At 42.0% G+C, this 27,008-nt stretch overlaps 1 protein-coding gene across 1 annotated transcript; it reads right to left on the reverse strand.

The window, feature by feature from the left end:
* Nucleotides 1-4,923: 4,923 nt before the first annotated feature.
* UMPS (uridine monophosphate synthetase) lies at nucleotides 4,924-26,985 on the reverse strand. Its single transcript, XM_001500039.6, has 6 exons — nucleotides 25,421-26,985; nucleotides 22,221-22,374; nucleotides 19,741-20,433; nucleotides 18,117-18,292; nucleotides 16,394-16,508; nucleotides 4,924-6,939 (listed from the first exon to the last, which is right to left on the reverse strand). The coding sequence occupies exons 1-6, from the start codon at nucleotides 25,823-25,825 to the stop codon at nucleotides 6,770-6,772; spliced, it is 1,713 nt and encodes a 570-aa protein (XP_001500089.5). The 5' UTR covers nucleotides 25,826-26,985; the 3' UTR covers nucleotides 4,924-6,769.
* Between the last annotated feature and the right edge of the window lie 23 nt (nucleotides 26,986-27,008).

Here is a 27,008-nt window from a genome sequence, read left to right on the forward strand (position 1 = left end):
GGAGTGTCTGGATGGTCACCGCTTTCCTGGGCCCCTCCTAGAAAAGTGGGGCCCAGAGCTCCTCAGCTGTCTGGGTGTCCGTTTTCCTCCCTCCCTCCCTTCCTGGGGTTGGGCCTGGGGTGGGGAAGACCGTATTGCAGCCCACCCAGCCCACCCCAGCATCTGATTCTATCTATCTCCTGTTCCTCTCTCAGGGCAGAGAAAGACTCCTCCCCCCGCCCCCTTGGTGGGAAGGAGAGAGGCAAATGTTCTTCCAAACCAGTACTTACGCCAAAACCTTGAACTCTGAAAGTTAAAAAATATCCTAATTGTTTTGTTTCTCTGTGTTTTCATCATGGCCTCCTTTCCTGAGGTATAAAGGCCAACTATAGACTTGGGAGGGCTACAGAGAAAACAAAGGGATAGCAGGCAAAAAAAAAAAAAAAAAAAATCACTTGATAATTCATACAGGCCCAGATTACGAACTTTAAAGGCCCTAGGATCTAAAAAAGATATGGCATCCCACATTGTGTAATCCAAAATAAAAACGGTATTTAATAAAATAGCATTAACTACAGTCATGCACTGTACAACATTTTGGTCAATGATGGACCACATATATGATGGGGGTCCCATGAGGTTAGTACCATATAGCCTAGGTGTGTAGTAGGCTATACCATCTAGGTTTATGTAAGTACACTCTATGATGGTCACACAAGGATGAAATCGCCTAATGATGCATTTCTCAGAACGTATCCCTGTTGTAAGTGATGCACGACTGTATAAAATAAATGTAAAGAACCACAAGAAGTCCTGATTTTTCTCATACTTTTTAAAAAACATATCAGATTCCTTCAAAATATATTTTTTTGCATCTTTGCTTCGTGGTCCTCTTAGCCCATGCTTAGTCAACCTATTGTGTGCCCTGATGTGTGCTAATAACGTGATAGCATATCCACCTGTTAAGGGGTGCAGGAAGCCATTGCAGAGTTCTTGGGGTTACCCATTATCATTTTCAATGATTGATGTTGGGCTTACTGTGTTGAAATGCAGAATGCACACAAGAACCAAGCCGTTGTTTCTTCAAGAGAGATCACTGAAGGCAGCCAGAAGTGAAGACTGGAAAGGCTGAGGGAAGGCTGATTCTTGGTGGAATGGTGGTTGTCTTCCTGGTAACCAGAGCTGGATCTGGGAGAGCTGCGGCACGCTGTTCAATGTGTTAGTTTGCGCCTGCTGCATGACAAACCACCTCGGAAGTCCATGGCATACAAGCAGCAGCATACGTTATCACGCTCACAGTCGTACAGACCAGCTGGGGCACCTGTGCATCAGGCTGCGGAAGGCTGGGGTGTGCTCTGCTCTACTTTCCTTTATTCTTCTGGGACCTGTGAGCTAACTTGGGCATGTTCTTCTCATGGGAGTGGCAGAAATGAAAGAGGGGTGAGCAGAAACTCAGTGAGCAGCTCAGAACTGGTACCCCGTCACCTCCACCCACATTCCATCGGCCAAAGCAATTCCATGGCCAAGCCCAATAACAGTAGACTGTGGACATATTCTCCACCTTGCATGGAAGGAACTGCTGAGTCACTTGGCAACGTGTATGGATTCAGGGAGGAGTCGATGGGGACAATGATAGAGCTGCTACTCCAGTTTGGGCACTTTCTATTGAATCCTGGTAGCCATGGAAGACTGCATCTCTTGAGTTGCTACTGATAGGAAGGAAAGACTGGCTGATGTCTCTTAATGATAGTATGGAAATCCTTTTGAAAGTTTAGTTTAGAAACTAAGTTTCATAATGACCAGGACAATGTACGTCTAGTTCACCTCCTGTGTTCAGTAAATACTTCTTGATCCAATGATTAAATGGTGAAAGAATATTATATGTGTAGCTACGTATCTGTAAATAGATATAGGGTAAAAAAGTGGAATTTATCTACCCATATAGAATGTGAGTAAAGAGTTTAATAACAAAAATACCAAATTGGAGTCAAGAGACAGGGATTCCAGTCCTTACTCTGCTTGTCATTACTTCTGACACCTTGTGCAAATCATTTCTCAATGGGCCTCAGTTTCTTCATCTGTGAAATGGGATGACTGATTAGATGATCTCTAAGGGGCTGATCAATTTCAGTTTGCTAAGATTCTGAGCTATAGTCACCACTTCATTTGATGACAGACCCCACGTCTATCGGCTAGATACACCTGCTCTACCTCTGCACGCCCAGCCTCCACCTGACCAGTCCTTTAAAAGGCTCATGCCTGGACCATCTCACTCACCCACGTGGACGTGAGGTGAGGCACTGAAGTGCCCATGAACAGGCTGCAGGGGGGCTAACACACACAGTCAGGCTGCCTCAACCCGAGAGGGGGTCATACAGCTGGGCTCAGGATAATTGGTTCTGACAGTCCTCTCTGCTCAGAGCCTGGGAATGTCACTGTCTCCAAGCTCCCAGTGCTACAGATGACAGTCTGCTACTAGCCTGGTTCCTTTTACTTTCCAAGTATTTATTCTTCTGGATGCTTGTAACAGTTTTTATCCTTGAAATTCAATACTTTGTATAGGCTATGCCTAGGTGTATGCCTTTGCCCGTAACTCCAGCTAGAATTTAGTGGACCCTTCTAATCTGCAGACTCTTTTCCCAAACTGTGGAAATTTTCCTCAATTACTTCTATAATTATTTCCCCTCCTCCCATGATGTTGCCTTCTCCTTATATTCACAGATTTGAGTCTGAGCCTCTCCTCTACTCCATTATTTCCAGTTCTTTGACCCTTTGTGTAAAATTTGATGATTTCTTCCACTTGATCTCCCAGCCCACAAACATAGTTCACAATATTATCATAGCATATTTAAATTTTTCCATTAAGATTTCAAATTTCAAAACTAAGGGATTTTTTTAGTTCCCCAAACAAAAAATTGTGTCTTGTTTTTGTCATTTTGGTCTTGGAAGCGTGATGTTATCTGTTTCCTGGGGCAGCGCACTCTCACCAGAAGCCACTCGTGCTCACATTCATTCAGAAGCACGTGTTGGGCCTTGATGGAGGTGCAGAGGATACAGCAACGAACACAACAGCAAGACCCCTGCTCTCTTGGAGCTTACACCTGCTCCCGGTGGATTTCTTCACTTTCCGCCCCTGGTAGCTCTAGTTCCTGCGGGGGGGGGTGGGGGGGGTGGGGTGTGTGTGTGTGTGTGTGTGTGTGTTTTCTCTCACACACACTCCTCCCCAAGTCCCGAGGCTCACTATTGTTCCTTGCTCCCACCTACCTTAAAGGAGACAATACTCTGCACTTGTCCTCTTCTTTGGGGATCCTGGCAGAGTGAGCTCACGCTTCCAGGCCTCTCCTGCATGGTCCCAGCAGACGTTTTGCTCACTAGCAGTGGGAGAATGGGAGTTGAGAGGACATTAAAGATGACCTCAGGCTGCCATCTTCGCCCTCTGGTGCTTCTTCAGACACAGTAGACACTCCCCAGGGGCTCCTTTAGGGAGCTTTCCCTACAGAGATGACTCACATCAGCACGAGTGAGGTTGAGAGTCGGGACTGAGACTCCAGGCCTGTGTCAGCCATAGGCTGGCTGTGAGCAGATCCCTTTACCATTCCAGGCCTGTATCTGTGGCCTTAGAGGAAGGGCAGCCAGACAAGGTTCCTGAGGTTCCTCCAGCAAATTGAGCAGCTTGTGCTCTAAATGCCTAGAGTATCAGAAGAGGCCAGAGTTCTCACTCCTTTAGTCTTACGGATGTTCTGGACACCCTGTGGGGACTGTTCCCATGTTCCTCACTAGGACCAAGTGTTACAATGCTCAGAGCTCATGCTCTGTAAATATTCCTTGACCAAGAAAGGGCTAAACTATCTAATGCCTCCAAAATACTTCTACACTGAGTAGCAACACCCTCATAGGCCCCAAGACAACCCAAGTCCTTTGGCTAAATCCATTTGTGCTCCCAAGTTTTATGACTCCAGACTGCCTGGGCTTTTGCTTAGATAAGAGGCCTGTAGCACTGGGCTGATGCTCAAGAAACCCGAAACCACCTGATGTACCTGTTAGAAATGTGGATTTCCAGGCCTCAGGTCAACTCTGCTGGAGCAGAATCTCTGATGGTGGGGCCCAGGGATCTGCATTTTAAACCTGTGGCAGGAGACAGGTGATTCTCTGATGCTCCTCTGATTTCCCTTCAAGTTACCTAGCAAGGGCCCCACGTGACCTGCAGTACAGGCAGACCTGAGATACTGTAGGTTCGGTTCCAGAACACCGCAATACAGCAAATATTGCAATAGAGTCACACAAATTTCTTGTTTCCCAGTGCATATAAAAGTCAAGTTTACACTATACTGTAGTCTATTAAATATGCAATGGCATTATGTCTAAAAAACACCGTACATAGCTTAATCAAAAAATACAGTATTGCTAAAACATGCCAACCAGAATCTGAGCCTTCAGTGAGTCGTAATCCTTTTGCTGATGGAGGGTCTTGTAAGAAAGGCAGTATCTGCAAAGCACGATAAAGCGAAGCATAATAGAGCGAGGTATGCCTGTAACAGAACCGGTGGTGCAACACCCTGGGGTGGCAGGAGCTCACACTTCTGACGGGCAGGAGTAGGTGACTCAGCAGGAGGAGGCGGACCCCAACAGCCTCACTGCAGAAGAAAAACGGGACTAACTAGAGCAGCGGTTCTCAAAGTGTGGTCCCTGCTCCAGCAGCATTAACATGGCCCAGGAACTTGTTAGAAACACAAATTTTCAAGCCTCATCCTAGACCTACCCAGAGTCAGAAAGGCTGGGGCTGGAGCCAGTGTCTGCTTTAACCAGACTCCAGCTGACTCTGACTCAGGCTGACGTGTGCGAACCACTGACCTAGCAAGCCCATGAAGCGGGCACTTGAGACCTTAGCACGTCACTCCGAAGGTCTCTCAGCCTCAAGGTCACCTAGACTCTGGACACACTCAAGAGGTTTCCACCAGTTTTTATTAGAAAATGTTCCTCCTCGTCATCTTTCAGTTCCTCCAGGGCAGCCCTGAGGGCCACACCCTGTCCTTTTCCTTCTGGCCTCATTCCTTGATCATTTGCCTTTCCCAGCAGGACTTTATCTGGAGATGCAGCACTAGGATCTGACGCTCAACCTGACTTTAGGGCAAAAGCTCTTAAGTGTGGACTCCAAGAGGGAAAGCCATGAAAACCTGAGTTGAAATCCCAGGCTTCCATCTGAGTCACCAGGAGAACGGGGCAGCCAGGGACAGGAACACCTGTCACCATGAGGAAAGGGCCAGTGTCCTGACACCTGCCACAGGGCCTGGAGGCATGGTACAGACGAGAAGGAAAGGCAGATCATGAGTGTGCTGGCAGAATCAGAACAGAGAGCCTTCAAATGCAACTGCCACACTGGCCCTGCTCAAAGAGGGCCTTGAATGTGCAGTGTGGGGCCATTTCAGTGGCCACCTGAGCCCACACCCTTCACTCCCCTTCCTCCAAGAGGCTTCCTGAGTGGACCAAAGAAATAGAGAAATGGGGAAAGTCTGTATCAGTATTGGGGAACAGGGACCACTTAGAAACTCAGGAATTCCTGGGAGAAACAGTGCGTCTGGGACCAGGGTGAGGAGAGCATTGCCTGACTGGTTATGCCACACACGTGAAGGTGGGGCCTGTGAGGAAAGGCTGCCCTGGGGCCACTCAGCGAAAACACCAGCAACGTGGACAGCACTGTCAGCTCTGCTGCTGGGCTCCTGTCTCTTTATTTCTAGCGAAGGCTGATTTCCCTCTGTCAACAGTTGGGACAATGATGTAGGATCCTCATACAAGCCTCCAAATGGGACTTTTGACCCCTTGACACTGTTGTCTTTTTAGATAAATAAAGGAGCAGCTTGTCCATTTGTAATCCAAATAAGACAAGAGGAAGCTGTGACTGCGTTTTAGCACAGGTCCACGGCTGCTGCTCAAGGGAAAAAATGAGTCGGAACGCGTGTTGGAAATGCAAGCCAGATACTGCTTCAGGGGCTCAGCTAACATCATCTCAGCCCTGCCCACCATGCACCCTCTGCTGAGTGAGCAGCGGCAGTCCTGGGAAGCAGCACCATTGGATACCTAGACTATCACTTTTAAGCAGAAGAGGAGGAGAATACCTAATACTTAAATATTATTTCGGCATCACGTTAGACATAGAATAAAGGATACAAGAAATGTACTGCTTTAAGCTTAATGTCCTAAAGTTTTTATATCACAGCCATTAAAAGAATCAAAAGTCTGATCTAGGGGGCTGGCCCAGTGATGCAGCAGTTAAGTGCGCATGTTCTGCTTCAGCAGCCCGGGGTTCACCGGTTTGGATCCTGGGTACGGACATGGCACCGCTTGGCAAGCCATGGTGTGGTAGGCACCCCATGTATAAAGTAGAGGAAGATGGGCATGGATGTTAGCTACGGGCCAGTCTTCCTCAGCAAAAAGAGGAGGATTGGTGACAGATGTTAGCTCAGGGCTAATCTTCCTTAAAAAAAAAAAAAAAAAAAAAGTCTGATCTAGAGATAGGAGGATTCCTGAAATGTGGAAGAGACCCTAACACAGAGAGGACTATGAGTGCCTAACCAACATCAGCCTCAATAAAAGAAAGTGTGGAAATGAACTTAGTGTAGTAACAATGCAGGGATTACAAGTCATTCAATGTTTCCTAAGGACCACGGTAACTCCCCAAGTCATTCCAACACAGGAACCGTGGAAGAACCCAAGCAGTATTAAAGCTGCTTATTATTTCAATCTCAGGAAGCCATGTATCTTCAAGGCCTTCACAAAAACGTATCTGAGACATTCAAACACCCAGTCTACTCAGATAAGCTTCCCAGGCAGCTTTTCTGTACATCTCAGCCGCTTCCAGACGATTGGCTGAAGTTGTTATGCCCCGGCCTACAATGATGATATCAGAGCCTCGTTTGCCAATAACTTCTTGTGGGCTGCTGTACTGTTGGCCGAGATTATCACCTGCAAAAGCAGAAAGGTTACTGTTTAACACAAGACAAAAAAAATCAGAAAACCTGTCCCATGACTTTTCTGCAAAAGTATCTAAACGGCTTTAAATAAAAATATGCTCTTGTATTCCATGCTTCTTCTACACAGTGAGTAAAAGCAGGTGACAGACTCCTTGGAAGGGCTGGGCCAGTGGCGTAGTGGTTAAGTTTACACGCACTGCTTTGGCGCCCAGGGGTTTGCAAGTTTGGATCCTAGGCACAAGACTGTGCACTACTCGTCAAGCCATGTTGTGGCAGCATCCCACATACCAACTAGCGGAAAACTGCCACAGATGTTAGCTCAAGGATGACCTCCGTCAAGCAAAAAGAGGAAGATTGGCCACAGATGTTAGCTCAGGGCCAATGGGCCAATCTCCCTCACCAAAAAAAAATGGAGACTCCTTGGATAGGCCAGAGACCTCCACAGTGGAGAAACATGCTAACGAACTCCTTCCCAATGTCTACTTTTAGAGCATTTATAGTTTAACAGTATCAAAACACAAAGAAGTACATCCCCCAAATTGCCAACAAAGGTTTAACACAAAAAAATAAAACGCGGCCTCACAACTGAAGATAATTTTAGGATACATCTCAGAATCACTGTACCATACTGTTGGAAAAGTCCTCACAAGGAGTCTAACCTGACCATGACCCGAGTGGGAAACTTTGTCACAACCCCATCAAGTGCTCAGACTATGTAAAACTTTAATCCTTAAGTTTGGCTTTTCCGTTCTTTTTTATTGAAGTGTAATTGACATATAGAATTAGTTTCAGGTTTACGGCATGATACTTCAATATTTCTATAGCTTGTGAACTGACCACCACAGCAAGTCTACGGAACATCCTTCACCTTGCATAATTACAAAAAATTGTTTTCTTGTGGTGAGAAGTTTTAAGATTTACTCTCTTAGCAACTTTCGTACATGCAATACAGTATTATAAACTACAGTTGCCATGTGGTACACTGCATTCCATGACGACTTCATTTTATAACTGGAAATTTGTACCTTTTGACTCCCTTCACCCATTTCACCCACTCCCTATCCCCTGCCTCTGGCGACCTGTTCTCTGTATCTATGAGCGTGGTTTTTTGGGGTTTTTTTTAGATTCCATAAATCAGGGGCCAGTCCTGTGGCCAAGTGGTTAAGTTCACATGCTCTGCTTCAGCAGCCCAGGGTTTCTCTGGTTCGGATCCTGGGCGCGGACATGGCACTGCTCATTAGGCTTGCTGAGGTGGCATCCCACACAGCACAACTAGAAGGACCCACAACTAAAAATATACAACTGTGTACCGGGGGGCTTTGGGGAGAAAAAGGAAAACTAAAATCTTTAGATTCCATGTATCAATGAGATCAAAAGGGATATATCATTCTCCAACTTATTTCACTTAGCATAATGCCCCCGAGCTCCATCCGTGTTGTTTCAAATAGCAAGATCTCATTTTTTATGATGGCTGAATAATAACATTCCATTGTGTATGTGTATTATATATACACCACAGGTTCTTTATCCATTCATCCATCAATGGACACTTAGGTTGTTTCCATATTTTTGCTACTGGAAATAATGCTGCAATGAACACAGGGATGCATATACCTTTTTGAGTGAGCATTTTCATTTTCGTTGGATAAATACCAAGAAGCAGAATTGCTGGATCATATGGTAGTTTATTAAAAAACTTTTTGAGGAAGCTCTGTACTGTTTTCCATAGTGGCTGCACCAATTTACATTCCTACCAACAGTGCACAAGGGTTCCCTTTACTCCACATCTTTTCCATTTGTCTTTCTGACAACAGCCATTCTGACAGATGTGCGGTGATTATCTCATTGTGGTTCTGATTTGCGTTTCCCTGATGATCAGTGACATGAAGCATCTTTTCATGTGCCCGTTGGCCATCTGTATATCTTCTTTCAAAAAATGTCTTTTCAGATCTTCTGCCTATTTTTAAATTGGATTGTTTGGTTTTGCTGTTGAGTTGTACGACTTCTTTATATATTTTATCAACCCCTTATCAGATAAATGATTTGCAAATATTTTCTCCCATTTAGTAGGTTCCTTTTCCTTTCATTGATGGTTCCTTTGCCCTGCAGAAGCTTTTTAGTTTCATGTGGTCCGACTTGTTTATTTTGCTTTTGCTGCTTTGGCTTTTAATGTCAGATTCAAAAAATCATCACCAAAATCTATGGCAAGAAGCTTACCGCCTATGTTTTCTTCTAGGAGTTTTATGGCTTCAGGTCTTACATTCAAGTCTTTAATCCATTTTGAGTTAATTTTTGTGGATGGTGTAAGATACTGATCGAATTTCATTCTCTTTGCATGTGGCTGTCCAGTTTTCCCAACACCATCAATTGAAGAGACTGTCGTCTCCTCCACTGTATATTCTTGGCTCCTTTATTGTAAATTAACTAATGATATTCACATGGGTTTATTTCTGGGCTGTCTATTCTGTTCCATTGATCTATGTGTCTGCTTTGATGTCAGTAGCATTCTGTCGATCACTATCAGCTGTTTTGATAGCTTTGTAATACACTTTGAAATCAGGGAGTGCGATATCTCCAGCTTTGTTCTTTTCTCAAGATTGCTTTGGCTATTCAAGGTCTTTGCAGTTCCATACAAATTTTAGGATTGTTTATTCTATTTCTGGAAAAACGCCATTGGAATTTTGATGGGGACTGCATTGAATCTGTAGACTGCTTTGGGTAGTATGGACATTTTAACCAATATTAATTCTTCTAATCCATGAGCACAGAATATCTTTCCATTTATTTGTGTCTTTTTCCATTTCTTTCATCAATGTCTTACAGTTTTCAGTGTACAGGTCTTTCACCTCCTTGGTTTAATTTATTCCTAGGTATTTTATTCTTTTTGATGCAATTGTAAATGGGATCGTTTTCTTTTCTTTCTGATAGTTCATTATCAGTGTATACAAATGCAACAGATGTTTGCATACTGACTTTGTATCTTGAAACTATACTGAATTTATTAGTTCTAACAGTTTTTCCATGGACCCTTTAGGGTTTTCTATATATAGTAATATCATGTCATCTGCAAATAATGTGACACTTGTACTCCTTCCTTTCCAATTTGGATGCCTTCTGTTTCCTTTTCATGCTCTGGCTAGGACTTCCAATACTACAATGAATAAAAGTGACAAGAGTGGGCATCCTTGTCTTTTTCTGGTTCTTAGAGGAAAGGCTTTCAGCTTTTAATATGATGTTAGCTGTGGGCTTGTCATATATGGCCTTTATTATGTTGAGGTACGATCCCTCTATACCCATGTGTTCAGAGTTTTTATCATAAATGGATGATGACTTTTGTCAAATGCCTCTTCTGCATCTTCTGAGATGATCATATGATTTTTACCCTTCATTTACTTAACGTGATGTTTTGGAATGACTGATTTGTGACTGTGGAACCATCCTTACATCGGTGGAATAAATCCCACTTGATCATGGTGTGTGATGTTTTTAATGTATTATTGAATTCTGTTTCCTAATATTTTGTTCAAGATCTTTGCATCTATCTTCATCACGGATATTGGCCTGTTATTCTCTTTTCTTGTGGTGTCTTTGCCTGGTTTTGGTATCAGGGTAATGCTAGCCTTGTAAAATGCATTTGGAAGCATTCCCTCTTCCGTTTTGGGGAAGAGTTTGAGAAGCACTGGCATTAATTCTTCTTTGAATGTTTGGTAGAATTCACCAGTGAAGCCCTCTGTTCCCAGACTTTTGTTAGTTGGGAGGTCTCGATTACCACCGATTCAATCTCCTTACTAGTCATCAGTCTATTGAGATTTTCTATTTCTTCATGATTCAGTCTTGGTTGGTTGTATGTTTCTAGAAATTTATCCATTTCTTGGAGGTTGTCAAATACATTGGTGTATAATTCTTCCTAGTAGTGTCTTATGATCATTTGTATTTCTGTGGTATCAGTTGTAACCTGTCCTTTCTTTCTGATTTTATTTATTTGAGTCCTCTCTTTGTCGTGGTGAGTCTAGCTAAGGGTTTGTCAATTTTATCTTTTCAAAGAACCACTGCTTAGTTTCATTGATCTCTTCTATTGTCTTTTTAGTCTCCACTTCATTTATTTCTGCACTGATCTTTATTTTCTTCCTTCTACTAACTCTGGGCTTCATTTTTCTTTCTCTACTTCCTTGAGATATGAAGTTAGGTCATTTGAGATTTTTGTTTCTTGAAGTAGACATTGATCCCTATAACCTTCCCTCTTAGAACTGTTTTTGCTGCATCTCACAAATTTTGGTATGTTGTATTTTCACCTTCATTGGTCTCATGGTTTTTTTCTCTTTCGATTTCTTCTTCGTCCTGGTGGTTCAGTAGCATGTTGTTTAGTCTCCACATATTTGTGAAGTTTTCAGTTTTCTTCTTGTAATTGAGTTCTAGTTTCATGCCTTTTTGGCCAGAAAATATGCTTGAGTGATATGATTTCAATCCTCTTAAGTTTATTAAGACTTGTTTTCAGGTGACCCACATATGATCTATCCTGGAGAATATTCCATGTGCACTTGAGAAGGTGTATTCTGTTACGTTTGGATGGAAAGTTCTGTGTACGTCTGTTAAGTTCATCTGGTGTCACTGAAGGTCTATGTTTCCTTGTTGATTTCCTATCTAGATGATCTATCCATTGATGTAAGTGGGGTATTAAAGTCCCTTACTATTCTTGTAACACTGTTTCTCCCTTAACGTTTCTTAACATTTGCTTTAGACATTTAGGTGCTCACATGTTGGGTGCATAAATATTGATAAATCTCATATCCTTTTGTTGGACTGACCCCTTATCATTACGTAATGCCCTTCTGTCTCTTAGTACAGTCTTTGTTTTAAAGTCTATTTTGTCTGATAGAAGTATAAGAACCTCAGCTTTCTTTTGGTTTCTATTTGCATGGACTATCTTATCCCATCCCTTCACTTTCAGTCTGTGTTGTCCTTCCATCTGAAGTCAGTCTCTGGTAGGCACCATAGAGATGGGTCTTGTGTTTTGATCCATTCAGCCACTTTACGTCTTTTGATTAGACCATTTACATTTAAAATAATTGCTGTTAGGTATGTACTCACTGCCATTTTGTTAACTGTTTTCTGGCTGTGGTTCCTCTCTGTTCCTTTCTTCCTCTCTTGCTCTCTTCCTTTGTGGTTCAATGATGCTCTTTAGTGGTATGCTTAGATTCCCTTCTTTATATCTTGTCTGTGTACTATAGGACTTTGCTTTGTGGTTACCACAAGGCTTACATATAACAACTGATATCCATAAGTCTATTTCAAGTTGATGATAACTTAATCACATTTTCTAAAGCTTTACCTTTTTTTTCTCCCGCCAACATTTTGTGTTTTTGATATCACATTTTACATCTTTTCCTCTAGCACATCCCTTAATTATTATACAGTCACGTGTCACTTAACGACAGGGATATGTTCTGAGAAATGTATGAGTAGGCAATTTTGTTGTGTGAACATCACAGGGTGTACTTACACAAACCTAGATGGTATAGCCTACTACACACCTAGCCTATACGGTACTAATCATATGAGACCACCATCATCCATGTGGTCTGTCACTGACCAAAACATCATCACGCAGCTCATGACCATAGTTATTCTTTTTACTACTTTTGTCTTTTAACTTTCAAACTGGCTTTCTAAGTGATCAGTCCACTACCTTTACTGTATAGGTACCTTTCCAGTGAGATTTAATCCTTCATATGCTTTCTTGCTACTAATTACTGCCCTCTCTTTGCAGCTTGAAGAAGCCCCTTGAACATTTCTTGTAAGGCTGCTTTAGTGATGATGAACTCCTTTAGCTTTTGCTGGCCTGGAAAACTCTGGCTCTCCTTCAAAACTTTGCCAGGTAGAGTTCTTCGTTGGAAGTTTTCTTCTTTTAGCACTTTGAATATATCATGCCACTCCCTTCTCGCCTGCAAAATTTCTGTTGACAAATATGCTGACAGGCTTATGGGGATTCCCTTGTACATAACAAGTTGTTTTTCTCTTACTGCTTTTAAGATTCTCTCCTTGTCTTTAACTTGACATTTTAACTATATATGTGTCTTGCTGTGGGTCTCTTTGGTTTCATCTTACTTGGAACTCTCTGGGCTTCCTGGACCTGAATGTCCATTTCCTTCCCTAGGTTAGGGAACTTTTCAGCTGTTATTTCTTCAAATAATTTTCCTGCCCCACTCTCTATCTTTCGTCTCCCTTTGGGACCTCTATAAAGCAAATGTCACCCTGGTTTAGGTTGTTCGATAAGTCCCTTTAGTTATCTTCACTTTTTTTTTTCATTCTGTTTTGTTTTTGCTGCTCTGATTGGGTGAGTTCCACTGCCTTGTCTTCGAGTTCACTTTTCCTTTCTTCTGCTTCATCTAGTCTCCTGTTGAACCCCTCCAGTGGATATTCCAGTTATTGTATTCTTTAGCTCCTTGAGTTCTATTTGGGACTTTCTTATATTTTCCATCTCTTTGTGAAGTTCTTTGTGTTCATCCATTCGTCTCCTGAGTTCAGTGGGCATCTTTACGATCGTTACTTTGACCTCTTTATCAGGTAAATTACTTATCTCCATTTCATTAAGGTTTTTTTCCTGACATTTTATCCTGTTCTTTTGTTTTGAACATATTCCTTTGTTTCTTCGTTTTGCTTGACTCCCTGTGTTGGTTTCTATGCCTTAGATGAAACAACCACCTCTCAGGCCTGAAGGAGTGGTCTTATTTAGGAGATGAAACTTTCTGTTCAACCCTGCCCTAGTTCTTGGTTGTCTCTCAAACCTTTGTGATTGTCTAAGCAGCCTATTATATTTCTAATAGCTCCCAGTAGCCAAGGGTGTGCCAAGACCTATCAGTGTCCCAAAGGGAAGGATCTCAGTCAGCACCTGCGTTCAGGCTGATGGGAAACCAGAATCCTGAGACATGAGCCTTGATAGCATGCAAATATATACAGTCCTGCAGGACGGCAAGCATTAAGCCCCACTGGCCACCAGAGCTAGGCTATCTGGAATTGTCCCCTTGGCAAAAATCAGGGCTTCAGATGACTGTTTAAGCTCTTTCCTGGGAGATACCACCATGCTATAGTAAGCTAGAGGGACAGCAGAAAGACGGCCTCTACTAGCTTACATTCCCTGAGAACAGCTCTGTAGGCCACAGGTGTGTGCCAAACCTGAAGCCAGCCCCTCAGCCCAAATCTCTAGGACAAGCAAACAGACTCTTTCACAGAAAGACTGGGGTGTGTTTCAGTTTGTTGTCTGTACAGTACCCTGGGGGTGGTAATCTGCTACGAATTGTCTCTCTGATTGTTACAGTCCTGTGGGACCCAGGAGCAGAAAGCAAGATCCCCTGGGTACTAGAGGCAGGTGATCATGGGCTGTTCCTTGGGTGGCAGCTGCAAAAACTGGATCACCAGACGTACAAACCAGTGCACCAGACATGTGGATGAGCTCCACTCTGGGCGATACTGCCACTCTGGAGTGTAACAGAGGGAGAGCATGAAGACAGCCCCTGCCCTCTAAGGTCCCTGGAAAGCATTACAGTCAGCCCTTAGATGTGTGTTTAATTAGAAGCCTGCCCCTCAGGCTGTAGCTATGATGAATAGCAAACAGGCCTCTTTCACAGAAAGACTGGTCTGTTGCCTCTTGCTGTGCCCAGGGGTGGTAGCTGTTTAGCAAGTCTTTCTCCATTGGTTACTGTCCTGTGGGACTCTCAAGCATAAGCTTCACTGGCTATCAGAACCAGGCCATGTAGAGGTGTCCCTTGGTGGCAGCTGCAAAAATAAGGGCACCAGAAAAGGGTCTAAGCTCCTTTCTGGGAGAGAGCAGCAGGCTGGAGTGAGGCAGAGGGGGAGCACAAACACTGCGTCCCTCAGCCACTGTTCCCTGAGAGTACTTCCAGAGGCCGCTAGATGTGTATAAAACTAGAAGCCTGCCCCTCAGGCCAAAGCTCCTGGACAAGCAAACAGGCCTCTTTCACAGAAAGACTCAGGGTGTGTTTCAGCTGTCTGTCCAACGTCCTGGGGGTGGTTGCCTCCCAAGAGCTGCCTCTGCAACTGTTACAGTCCCATTGGACCCAGGGACACAAGCTCTACTGGCCTCAAGAGCCAAGTGATCCAGGAGTGTCCCCTGGGCAGCCCCTGGAAAAACTGGGGCACCAGACGTGTAAAAGTAAAAGCTCCCATCCAGGAGACACTGGTGTTCTGGAGTGCAGCAGAGGGAGAGCATGAAGATGGTGCCCACTGGCTATAGCAAAGTAGAGAAGGAGTGTGAATATGGTGCCTGCTGGACAAAGGAGGGGGCGGGGGGAGGGAGGAAGGGGGAGAGAGAGAGACAGAGTAAGAGAGAGAGAGAGACAGACAGACGGAGGGAGGGAGAGAGGGAGAAAGAATCTCTGGAGAGGGTTGGCTAGACTAGGGAAAGAATGGTGTGAAAGAGGGTTGGGTACGAGTTATACAAGAATGACTATAGTCATTTAATATTTATTTATAAATATATGTAAATAAATATATATAAATATAAATATATATTTATAAATATATAAATATATAAATTTATTTAAATATGTTTTGAACTTTTCACTGTAAAAACAGAAACTCAGAGCTGTCAAGGTGACAAATTCCACTGAGGAGTGATAAGCATAATTGTCACCATTTTAAATAGTTTTGCTAACTGAGAACCCTACTATTCACAGTTCCAATCTCCAACTTTTTAAGCCTAACCCATAAAAAAGGAAAGAGAGAGAAAGTGGGATAGAAGAAACTCCCATACCTGTGATGAGCAACCTTTCTTGCACAACTGCCAATTCAGGGAAAGTAAAATGTTTCCAGGTCATCATTTCTGCCCCATTCAAAACCGGAGCAGCTTTACTGAGTCCCACTGGACATTTAAATATGCATATTTTTAGAACTAGACTACTCTATTGACTAGAAACTATCAAGGAGAAAAGACACACTTTGTTCGTCACTACAACTGCAGCTCTCAGACTGCAGAACGCGTTATGTGTTCAAATAAGTTTGGGAGACGCAACAGAACCATCTATCTCCACACTGGACAGTGACAACTCACATTAGCCCATCAAAGGCTCTGCGACGTCCTCAACAAAGAAACAAATGTTTGATTTCCCTCAGCCCTGAGCATCCTTCCTTGAGCATGGAACACTTTTTTGGTAGCACATTCAGAACATCAGTTGGGAAACACTAAACTCAAATATCACTTTTCTGGGCATATTTCAAAAAGTAGCTTTCTAACTCTTCATCCTACAATTAGACTGCAAGTTATTTGGCATATCGAGGTCAGTATCAACAGGCAAAGGGCTCATTCCTTACTGTTCTGGACAAACAAGCTTTCTCCTTCGCAACTGTATAACACGCAAGATTTTACTTCACCCTGGCTGACTCAGGTAAAAAATCATTTTGGAAGAACCATGACCAATGAACAGATTTACCTCCTGCTTCTAACTGAACTCCTGGAGTCAAGTGAAGAAATTCTGGTTTCATGCTTACTCGGGAGCCAGAAATAAAACCAACCACAAATTCAGGATGCTCCTCAGCCATTCTAACCTAAATGGAATGTAACAGGACAGATGACAAGAGAGCAGTTAATCACACAGAGTAATAGTTGCACAAATAAAGTAAAAAATTGACTCTATTAACTAGTAAGAAACTTTGCTATTTTATACATGCCTTTTCTGATTTCGTATTAAACTCACTATATCTACAACATGTAATCTTAGAGATGAATCCACATGCTTGCTCCATCAAGACCATGAGATAACCCCCTCTCTCCCCTTCTCCCAATTAATCATACCCTAAAAACATTAAAAACCCATACTATGTGTGTCTAAAATCTAGATGCCGCATAATTATTTGTAGTAACACTTGGAGGCACACTAACTTCCAAAAAGGATATGAGGAGAACTTTCTAGAATACATTTATAATGGTATGAAACCACACTGAAGACTTACTGCCTATATAGGGTACTCCCCATCCAAGGACGGCCACCGTATAAAAAACAGTTACACTGTCAAGAGCTAAAGAAATCTCCCCTTGGTCACATTCCTTATTCTTTAAATTTGTCAACAACCGGTTTTCACAATTTCTATACCATGACCTCATATTCAGAGAAGTTTCTCTAGAAAGTCTGTCTAACTTTCTAATTTGGCTCTTCTCTGAGGCTCATCTTGTTCTATTCTTGTAGCAAGTACTAACACCTGACAACAAGTGATACCTCGCCCTTGAGCCAGACCCAGTCTCCCACAAGGCCAAATATGAGCACTGACTCACGGACCCTCTGCTATGGGAGTTGGGAAATGACAGACATTTATGGTCAATTCAAAGGTGGGGTTAAAACCTGGCTCTAGGGCTATGTGAGTTCTTCACAGTTCCATAGACAGTCTCTGAAATAATATGAAAAAGTAAATTCCCATATAAAAATTAAAGTTTCTTAAAATAAAAACTCTCATCACTTTAAAAAGTAAGAGTCTATAAAATATCTGGAAAGGTGATCTATCCACCTTTCTAGGTGACTATCCAACTAAGAAACCTAGAGGAAAATGTGAAGAGGAACTTTTTAAGTAGATAATTATCCATCTCACATTTCATCCTGGTGTGCAGGGTTGAGGGTGGGATATTAACATGCATGGTGTTACAAGAACTTTTAATGGGGAGTTACTGGAGGAAACAATGTGTGGACTCTAAGAGCTTTCCCACACAATACCGATCAATATCAAAGGCTGAAAGAGAGAAAGCCCTTCAAGTGGGCTGCTGTCAACAAGGCAGTCTCTGCGGGGCTTGGGAGACTGAGAAACTGCAAAACTGCAGGTCTGGGAAGAAGCCCTTCAATTTCAACTCATGGTGAGATGAACAAACTCTATCTTAAAGACCAAGTAAGTAGAGGTCGAGGTTTATTTGACCAAATATCTGTGTTTCAATGTTTCTCTCTTGGAGAAAAATTCAAATCTCTTAAGGGCCCACTGCAAGATATAAAATACTATTAACTATCAGGGAATTCTGGCCAACTAGTATCAATATACTGTCACACAGACAACAGCTGATGTTTTTTGGGCAGAGGTTCTATAGACCTCTGCCTAATTAAGACATTTTCTTCCCCTGGAATAACATATAGCAACACAGCCCTGGCCTTGTCACCCCAGCCCTGTGTTTCTTACCACTGCTTCAGTGTAGTTCCCAGTGGCCAAGGAGCCAGCGGAGCTCATCTCTGCAACGAGCAGGCACCCTCGGTGCAAGGGCAGGCCTACTTCTCTCAGACCCTTCACAACTCCTGAGCCTGGCACCACATGAGCATTTACAAGATCTGCCCAGGAAGCTATTTTAAAGACACCACCTAAGAAGGAGGGGGAAAAAGATACTTGTCAACTTTCAAACAGAAACCATTAAGTTTTTGCCCACCAGCCAACTATAGTATGAAATAAGCTCGTAGTAACACATTAATGAAACAGTGAAACACTGAAGAATTTTAGTAAAAATTTATCTGTCCACCCAGTAGCTAGTTGAGAGATCTCAATGAGAAAAATCTCTTTCAAGTTCTGCACTTAGTTTAAAAGCAACACTGATAAGACCGTTTTGCCTTGAAGGCTGAAGCTTATGACCAGCAATAAAATGTACGCAATTAGAAATGGACTGCGGTGAAGATGGGTGTTTACTCAAGTCAAAGATCTCAACATTCTCAAATTCCTCTGAAGATGACAAATTCTCATTCTAGAGGGATTTCTCAGCGACTTTACTATCTCTCAAAGTGCCTACTTGTTCCTCAGGTCTCTTTAGGTCTTTAAATTTCAATAGGCAATTGTATTCATTTTAAATGCTGACAGCAACAATCCTGATTTTTGAAAAAACTATATGCAAAACTGTAGAAAGTTTGTATATCTCTTATATCAGTCAATAAACTAAGCGATGTGATGATGGTCTGACATCTTCAGCACGTAAAGAAAGTCATGCACAGACAAATCTATCCTAAAGCCATAGCTTAAGTGTACACATGCATTACTTTAAGAAAAATTAAGTTATCTCAAATGATGCCTGTAAGTGTTAAGTAACTTGATAAAATGTCTGGTATAAAGTTAAGTGAAAAAAGCTTTAGATATATACATGACAGAAATTTGCATAGAAAAATGGGTAGAGAATCAAGCAGTTTTTTTAACCAACATAGTCTCTACTTCCAGTTCCTATTTAACATAAAAATTTTTTTAAAGAGATATATATACACACACAGATCTTTTTCTGCAGAAAATAAATCCTACAACTTGATACTTTTTTCATTGTTTCCTATACCTGCAATTTTCATTCTTCAAATATTCAAAACTCATTGTATTCTGCCACACAGAACAACATGTGTCAGTCATTTCTCCCTGCCTAGAACCCAAGTCCCCTTCTTCCGGCATCAGCACAGCTATCTTCTTTAGGGGAACTCCCCCTGAGCAAATCTCACTTCAAGAAATTTACACAAACTTAAAAACCTCACAGCACCAGGGGTGGGGCATATTACCCAGGCGAGTAATAAAGGTATTCCATACCCCAGGCCAGAGCGACTGGTTTGGGGTAGCATGAAGAAGTGTGCCTACCTGAGAAAGAAGTCAAGAGAGAAGAAGGCAGAGCTGAGAGATAGAGAGAAAGCAAGTCCAAACGACATTGCTTGAGCTCCTGGATCCAACCATGCTTCACAGCCTGTTCTATGGCTGGACTTTCAGTAATGTGAGCCAACACATTTCCTTTTTTTCTTCAGCCAGTTTAAGCTGCATTTCTGATTCTTGCAGATTCCTGAATAATACTTACCCTCATACTGCTTTTTTACTGTGTTTCCTATATCTGCAAATTTGCGGTCTTCAAATATTAAGAAGTCATGGCGTTCTGCCAGAGTTGTTAACTCCTTCATCACATCCAGAGTAAAATCATTCAAAATATCTACATGAGTCTTGAGCATGCAGATGCTGGGTCCTAACACATCTGCTAGCTGCAACAGCTCTCTGGACTCGGAAATATCAGCAGACAGACACAGATTGGTCTCCTTCTTTTGCATAAGCCTGAGAAGCTTCGAGGCAAGTGGGTGGGTGCTTGGCAGCTCTGCACGTGCACCAAAGCTGAGTTCTTTAGGTGCTTTCTTGACAGAAGGGAGAGAACCATTAAGACTAGGGAGAGAACCATTAGGATTAGCTGCCACAAAAACATTCTCCTGAATAAATCTCTTCACTCTCTCGACCATCTCAGGATTAATCTTCTTCTGTTGCTCAAGAATCTCTAGCACTTTGGACACTGTACACACCGAGTGGAGACGAATCCCATGCGCCCGCAGCATGTCCTTGCCTCCTTGCTCTCTGTCCAGCAGCACTATGGCATCGGTGACCTTTAAGCCCTCCTTCTGAAGAACCTCCACAGTCTCCAAAACACTAGATCCACTGGTAACGACATCTTCAATGATCAAACAGGTTTCTCCTGGATTAACAGCCCCTTCCACAAGTTTCTTAGTACCTAGAAAAGAAAAAATTATGTTGATTCCAACTTACAATTATATATTTCAGCCAACTCAGATGCATCTTGCAGTATAAATCTGGCAAGTATCTATAAAGACAGGGATGATCTAAATCTTATTTTCTGATACTCTACTTGGGAGATACGTTATCTTCATTTCTGACAAATGTTTAATGTGCCATGACTGCCGTTTCATTCAGCGTCTCCACATCCCAAAATTGTCAAAATAACATACACAGAATATTTACAGTAAAACTAGCAAACCATTGTGCAGTATATATAAACACCACTTAACATGTTTATGATCACAATTTTAGATATGGGGTTTCTTAAAGCAAGATCACCTGGATCAAGGAAAGTTACGAAACAAACAATACCCCAATATCATCAATGAAATTATTCCTTTCTCCATCAACAAACAAGTTCGTTACTCAAGATCACCCACACAATAGGTCTTTTGAGGGTATAAATTCAGGAGGGAGAATATTCAGCAATCATTTAGACCAATTACCACAACTTTATGAATTATATAGTGCCACGTGACTGAATATACTTCCCTTCTCCAACTCCCACCACAGACTATTTTCAGATAATCTACAAAATGTAAAGAACTAAGGTTGTAGACTTTACAGACTCATTTTTTCAGAGATTCACTTTTATATTTCCCACTTTCAAATTTGTCTTATTTTGAAACAGAAATAGAATTGGTGGGCTTTTGGCCCACTTTCTGTGCTTTACTACAGGTACCATCTTTGCCCTTTCCTATTCCTTTTCTCTTAACTCCTTTCTTCCTTTGAAGAACTGCCAAGTTTAACTGAATAGCTTAGAGGAGAATACGACGCTGCAAGTATTTATAGGCATATTTAAAAATTAATGATCTTTTTCTAAGAAATATTTTTGAAGACATATAATAAGGAAATAGAAATATTAGTTTCCTTACAGTCAGGGATTCATATAGATAAACACTGTGCCATCAAGCAGCAAAAATATCTTTTTTTTTTTTATAATGGAGAATTTCAAACAAATAAAACTAGACAACATAGCATAACGAACACCCATAAATACAGCACCTTGCCACTTAACAACGCATGATCGATTTTATTTCAGTTATGTCCGTCCCCCAATAATTTTTATGGGCAAATCCCAGATATCATATGATTTCATCATAAAAATTTTTAGAATGCACTTGGAAAAGGTAAGGACTCTTAAAAAATATATAATAAAAACACTATCACATCAAGATAAACAAAAAAAACCTCAAAAAATAATTCCTTAATATCATCAAATAGGAAGTCACTTCTACTATTTTCAAATTGATTTGGTTTTAAAGCAAGCCCACATGTTTAAAAACATCCACCTGATAACCTACTGCCATGGGACCATAAAAAAATTAGAATTTCATGTGGCATTTATATTGCTTTATGAGAGTAATTTTATTCATGCATTTCTCCTTATGCAGTTTAAATATAAATATAATAGGAAAGCAGGTGCCCTCAGAACATTCTGATGAGGGAAGGGCTGGTAAACACCTTGGGTTTCAAAGATACGGTGCAAAAAAAGCACGTTTTCCCACTGCCTAATCAATACAAAGCATTTCACCTCTAGACTCTAAAGGAAAGGAAGGTGATTTACAGCAACAGTAACCAATTACACAGGCCTTAACAACTTAAATGAGCTACAAAGACTATTAAAGGCGACTCTGGTAAAACATCAGTGTCCAGAAGAAGAAAAATTCTAACAGTATCAGGTGACATATCAACTTAATGCTTATACTACTTTTATTTTACCATAATTCTTAGTTTCTTTCCTTCTAATAAGCATTGGAATTTCGTGGGTTGAACAGATAACTGTAGCCAATGGCAAAGCTGTGTAAGGTACTCCACACACACTGTCAAAACGGATCCCCGCATCTTGGGCACTTTGGAATAAAATTTCTGCAATCTGCAAGAAAATGAACACATAAACTATCCATTATTATTACTATTCTAAATGATGTATAAATCATGTAACATTAAAGACAGGAATCGCCCAGTAGGAGAGAGTCTCAAACCCGACCAAAAAAATATAAATGCCTTTTTGTTAAAGTACTCTCTCCTAAATCCTAGTTTACAAATATAAATATAAAAACACAAGAATGAGGGGGCTGGCCTAGTGGCGTAGTAGTTAAGTTTCCATGCTCTGCTTTGGCGGCCTGGAGTTTGAAGGTTCTGATCCTGGGCACGGAGGACCTACACACCGCTCATCAAGCCATAATGTGGAAGTGTCCCACATACAAAACAGAGGAAGATTAGCACAGATGTTAGCTCAGGGCTAATCTTCCTCACAAAAACAAAAACGAAACACAAGAATGAACCTACTTGGCTAGACTCAAGGTCTCCTGTGAGGGCAACATGGGACGTATTAGGGAAGGCTACGCTATTGTCCCCAGAGACTAAGGATGGCCCCTAGGCTTCCTGGTTTCCCTTAGTAATCCATTATTCTTTGAGTATCTAAACCTTTCTATCACCTGCTAGTTAGATTTTCTGCCTAAAAGACATCTTCAATTAAGAAGTTTCATCAGAAAAAGAAACATCCTTTTACAACTGCATCAATAAAACGCCTAGGAATAAATTTAACCAAGGAGATGAAAGATATGTATAATGAAAACTATAAGATATTGATGAAAGAAATTGAGGACAACACAAATAAATGGAAAGACAGTCCATTTTCATGGATTGGAAGAATTAATATAGTTGAAATGTCCACATTACCCAAAGCAATCTACAGATTCAATACAATCCCTATCAAACTTCCAATGGCATTTTTCACAGAAATAGAGCAAACAATCCTAAATTTGTATGGAATCACAAAACCCGAATAGCCAGAGCAATCTTGAGAAAGAAGAACATAGCTTGAGGCCTCATGCTCCCTGATTTCAAACTACAGGCAGACCTTGGAGATATTATCAGTTCAGTTGCAGACCACCGCAATAAAGGGAATGTTGCAGTACAGTGAGTCAGACAAATTTTTTGGTTTCCCGGTACATAAAGAAATTGTGTTTACACTACACTGGAGTTTATTAAGTATGCAATAGCATTATGTCTAAGGAAAAAAATGTACATACCTTAATTAAAAAACACTTTACTGCTAATAAAATGACACAAAGTGAGCAAATGCTGTTGGAAAAATGGCGGCAATAGACTTGCTCAACATGGGTTGCTATAAATCTTCCTTTGTTAAAAAACGCACAATAAAGCAAAGCAAAATAAGGAAGGTATGCCTGTATACTACAAAACTACAGTAATCAAAACAGTATGGTATAGGCATAAAAACACACAGATCAACGGAACAGACAGCCCAGAAATAAACCCACGCATATATGGTCAATTAATTTACACCAAACGAGTCAAGACTATACAATGGGGAAAGGACAGTCCCTTCAATAAATGGTGCTGGGAAAACTGGATATACAGACATACAGAAGGCCAACAGACAGATGTGGTGAAGGGGAGCACTTATATGGTGATGGACAAGAAATAATGTACAAATGAACTTCACAATGATGTAAACTATTATGCACTCAAAAAAATTCTGTTATCATTACAATTGTTATATAAAATTAATTAAAACATAATTTCCAAAATTTGATAGAAGCATTAAAAAGATTATTTTGGAAATGCATTTCTTAGTAAGATGAATAGTACCTTCACCCCTGCCCCCCACAATTAGTTTATTTACCATAACTGAATATTACTTACTACTGGGAAGTTGGAGTTGAGTGGAAGTTCTATGGCGTTTTTTAGCTGCAAATATTGAGGAACTCTATTCACATAAATAACCAGATATGAAGGGAATTCTGCTACAGCCAGGTCTCTCAATGTTTTGAACTCCCTCCAAGTTAATTACCAAAAATCACACAGACACACACACCCTCCGAGAACTATTACCAAAAAATAATTTTAAGTCATCTAGCAACTGACGACTTGTTAAAAAAGAAATCAACTTTTCATTAGAAGATCCCCCGTCATTCACTTTCTCAGCAGCGATGAGATGCACCCTAGCAAGATTCTGGATGGTGAGAAGAGTCCAACCCACTTCAACTAGGGCTTCAATCTTTCTCATAGTAACCCCACAAGGTGGGGTTGACAAAGGGTGAATATAAACCCTCAAGTCGTGGGGGAAACACACATCTTCTAGACAGAACTTCTGTGATGATGGAAATGTTCTCTATCTGCACTGTCCAATATGGTAGCCACATGTGACTAAGTTAAAAATCATAATGTTCACTATGCACACGTGGCTAGTGGCAACTCGACTGGAGAGCACATTTAGACCCTTCTCCTCAAAGTGTGGTTTGTAGCTTTCGCTGGCAGCTTGTTAGAAATACGTCACCTAAACCTCTGGCCCGGATCTACTGAACCAGATTATGCTTTTTCACAAAATTCCCAGGTGATTCATACATCCTCAAAGTTTGAGAAGCACTGTGCTAGAAACCTCTAATTTGTACAAAGATTCTCCTTATAGTGACCGAAAAACTGCCTCCATGAAATGTCCACCCTCTGGCCTGAAGTCTTGCTCCCGGCCACACAGTGCCAACCTAACCCCCCTTTCCAGGCACAGCCCTTCCCAAGTATTGAACGGCTACTCAATTCTCCCCCCACCCCCCTTTTCCTTTCTTCCCCAAGTCTCATTTTCTCGAGGGTAAAAACACAGAACTCTTTCGACTACTTCTGTTAGAGACAGGGCCCCAAACTGGATTTCCTGACTCTCTTGCAAACCACGTGTCAAAGCTGGTGGGCCAAAGAGCAGGCTGCTCTCTGGGGCCCCAAGAGCCTACCAGTTCCCGGCCTCTGGGCTTCTCGAACCCGCTCCCCACGCCGACATTAGAGTCGGCCCGCCCGCTGGGCTCGTCTGCTCTCACCCACGGCCCAACTGCTGGAACCCCTCCTCCATCTGCTGGCCCCCATTCCCGCCACCCGGCTTGCTCGTCCCTTCCCCGAGCTGACACCTGGCTCAGAAGACGCGGTCGAGACACGATGCCCCGCAGATCGATGTAGACGGGGGAAGAGAGCCCGCTCTTCAGCACGAAGTTCCCAAACTTGAAAGCCTGCGCGTCGTACAGCACCGCTACCAAAGACCCCAAAGCTGAGACACCGGGCGCCATTACTGCCTGCTCCCAGCTCGCTGCAAACCCCAAAGGGCGCATGGCCCGCGGTGCCCTGCTGACGTCACCCGAGTCCCGCCCCTTCCGCCCCTTTTTCCGGCGGCTGGGCGAGCTCGCCGCGCGCGCCTGGAGGACTTGCGTAGCGAGAGTCGGGTTTCTGCGGTGAAGCGTGTCACGGTTTTGTGCTTCTGCCGGCTGCCTCTCGATGGCATCGCTGGAGTTTAAATGTCCGAATAGGACCGGGATCATAAAGTCAAGCCTCTCAAGAGAGTTTGTATAAATCCCGCCCACATTTTGTAGCTCAGTCTCCTCTTATCTCCACTCTATGACCGAGCACGTCCTGTTATTACCCGTGACTCCTCCTTACCCCCGCTTCATCATATAGAGTGTAAATTCTCCAATACCAGGACTCAATACTCTTGTTACTTCGTGATGTCTGTCACGTGACACTGTCATAGCAAATTGCACTTGGGACTATAAAGCGCTTAGGTAATTGTTTATTACCTCTTATCGGGCAGGATGCATTCTGGAGAAGGAAGTGTTTATTCTGGTTAGAGTACTTCAAGTTCTTGGAATGTACTAACAGTGCAACAGGTGAGGAAGAGAAGGGAGGAGAGTAGAGGAGGATGAATTGATCGGTGTCAAGGTTATCAGGAGGATAATCTTGCCAGCCAATCTGAAAATCTAAGCGTATTTGTTCTATACAAATAAATCCCTTAAAGTGGGGGAAATCCTCATCACATGTAGAAGGCAATACCTTAAGGAAAATAACCCTTAAAACCGTAGGGCTCATGGTTGTTTCTCAGCAAATTGATTCTGATTTCATTTCTCTATTTCTATATTGTTTATATATGTCCATATTTTCTCTGAAGAGATTGTGCTGACCAGCCAATGTGAAGAGCCCATGCTTTTCACAGTTGTTTCTCATTTCGAATAAATGCAGTAAAATCTTGATCAAATAAAACACAAATATTAAAACATTTTTGTTCTTGTTGACAAACTAGTCAAAACACTTCAGTCTCTAACACTCTAGTTGACTGACAGTGTGCTATGAATTAGTCTCATTTGCACTGGAGTGGCACACGTAGACTCTTTCAAAGCCTGGTCATGTCTGTGTAGATTAATCCAGGCCCCTGGAATCCACACTATAATACATAAACTTGTAAGATCCAGCCCAAATGGCCTGCGAGTTCTAACAAAGTTGCCACGTGAAAGACATGAAGTTAACCACACACACCTGAGGCTTACTCAGCAAGTTGACTAGAGAAATGCCTTAGAAAATTTCTCTGGGATACACAGTTGTGGCTTTCTTTCCAAACTCGTGGGCAAAAAGTGCTGTAATAATAATGTGATATATTCCCTTCATATATATGGATGAAGAGAGAAAAAAAAATTTTGTGAACAAAGGTTTTAATTAGAAAGAAAACGAAAA

Source organism: Equus caballus, chromosome 19, assembly GCF_041296265.1.
Source record: "Equus caballus isolate H_3958 breed thoroughbred chromosome 19, TB-T2T, whole genome shotgun sequence".
In the NCBI taxonomy this organism is placed as follows: domain Eukaryota; kingdom Metazoa; phylum Chordata; class Mammalia; order Perissodactyla; family Equidae; genus Equus; species Equus caballus.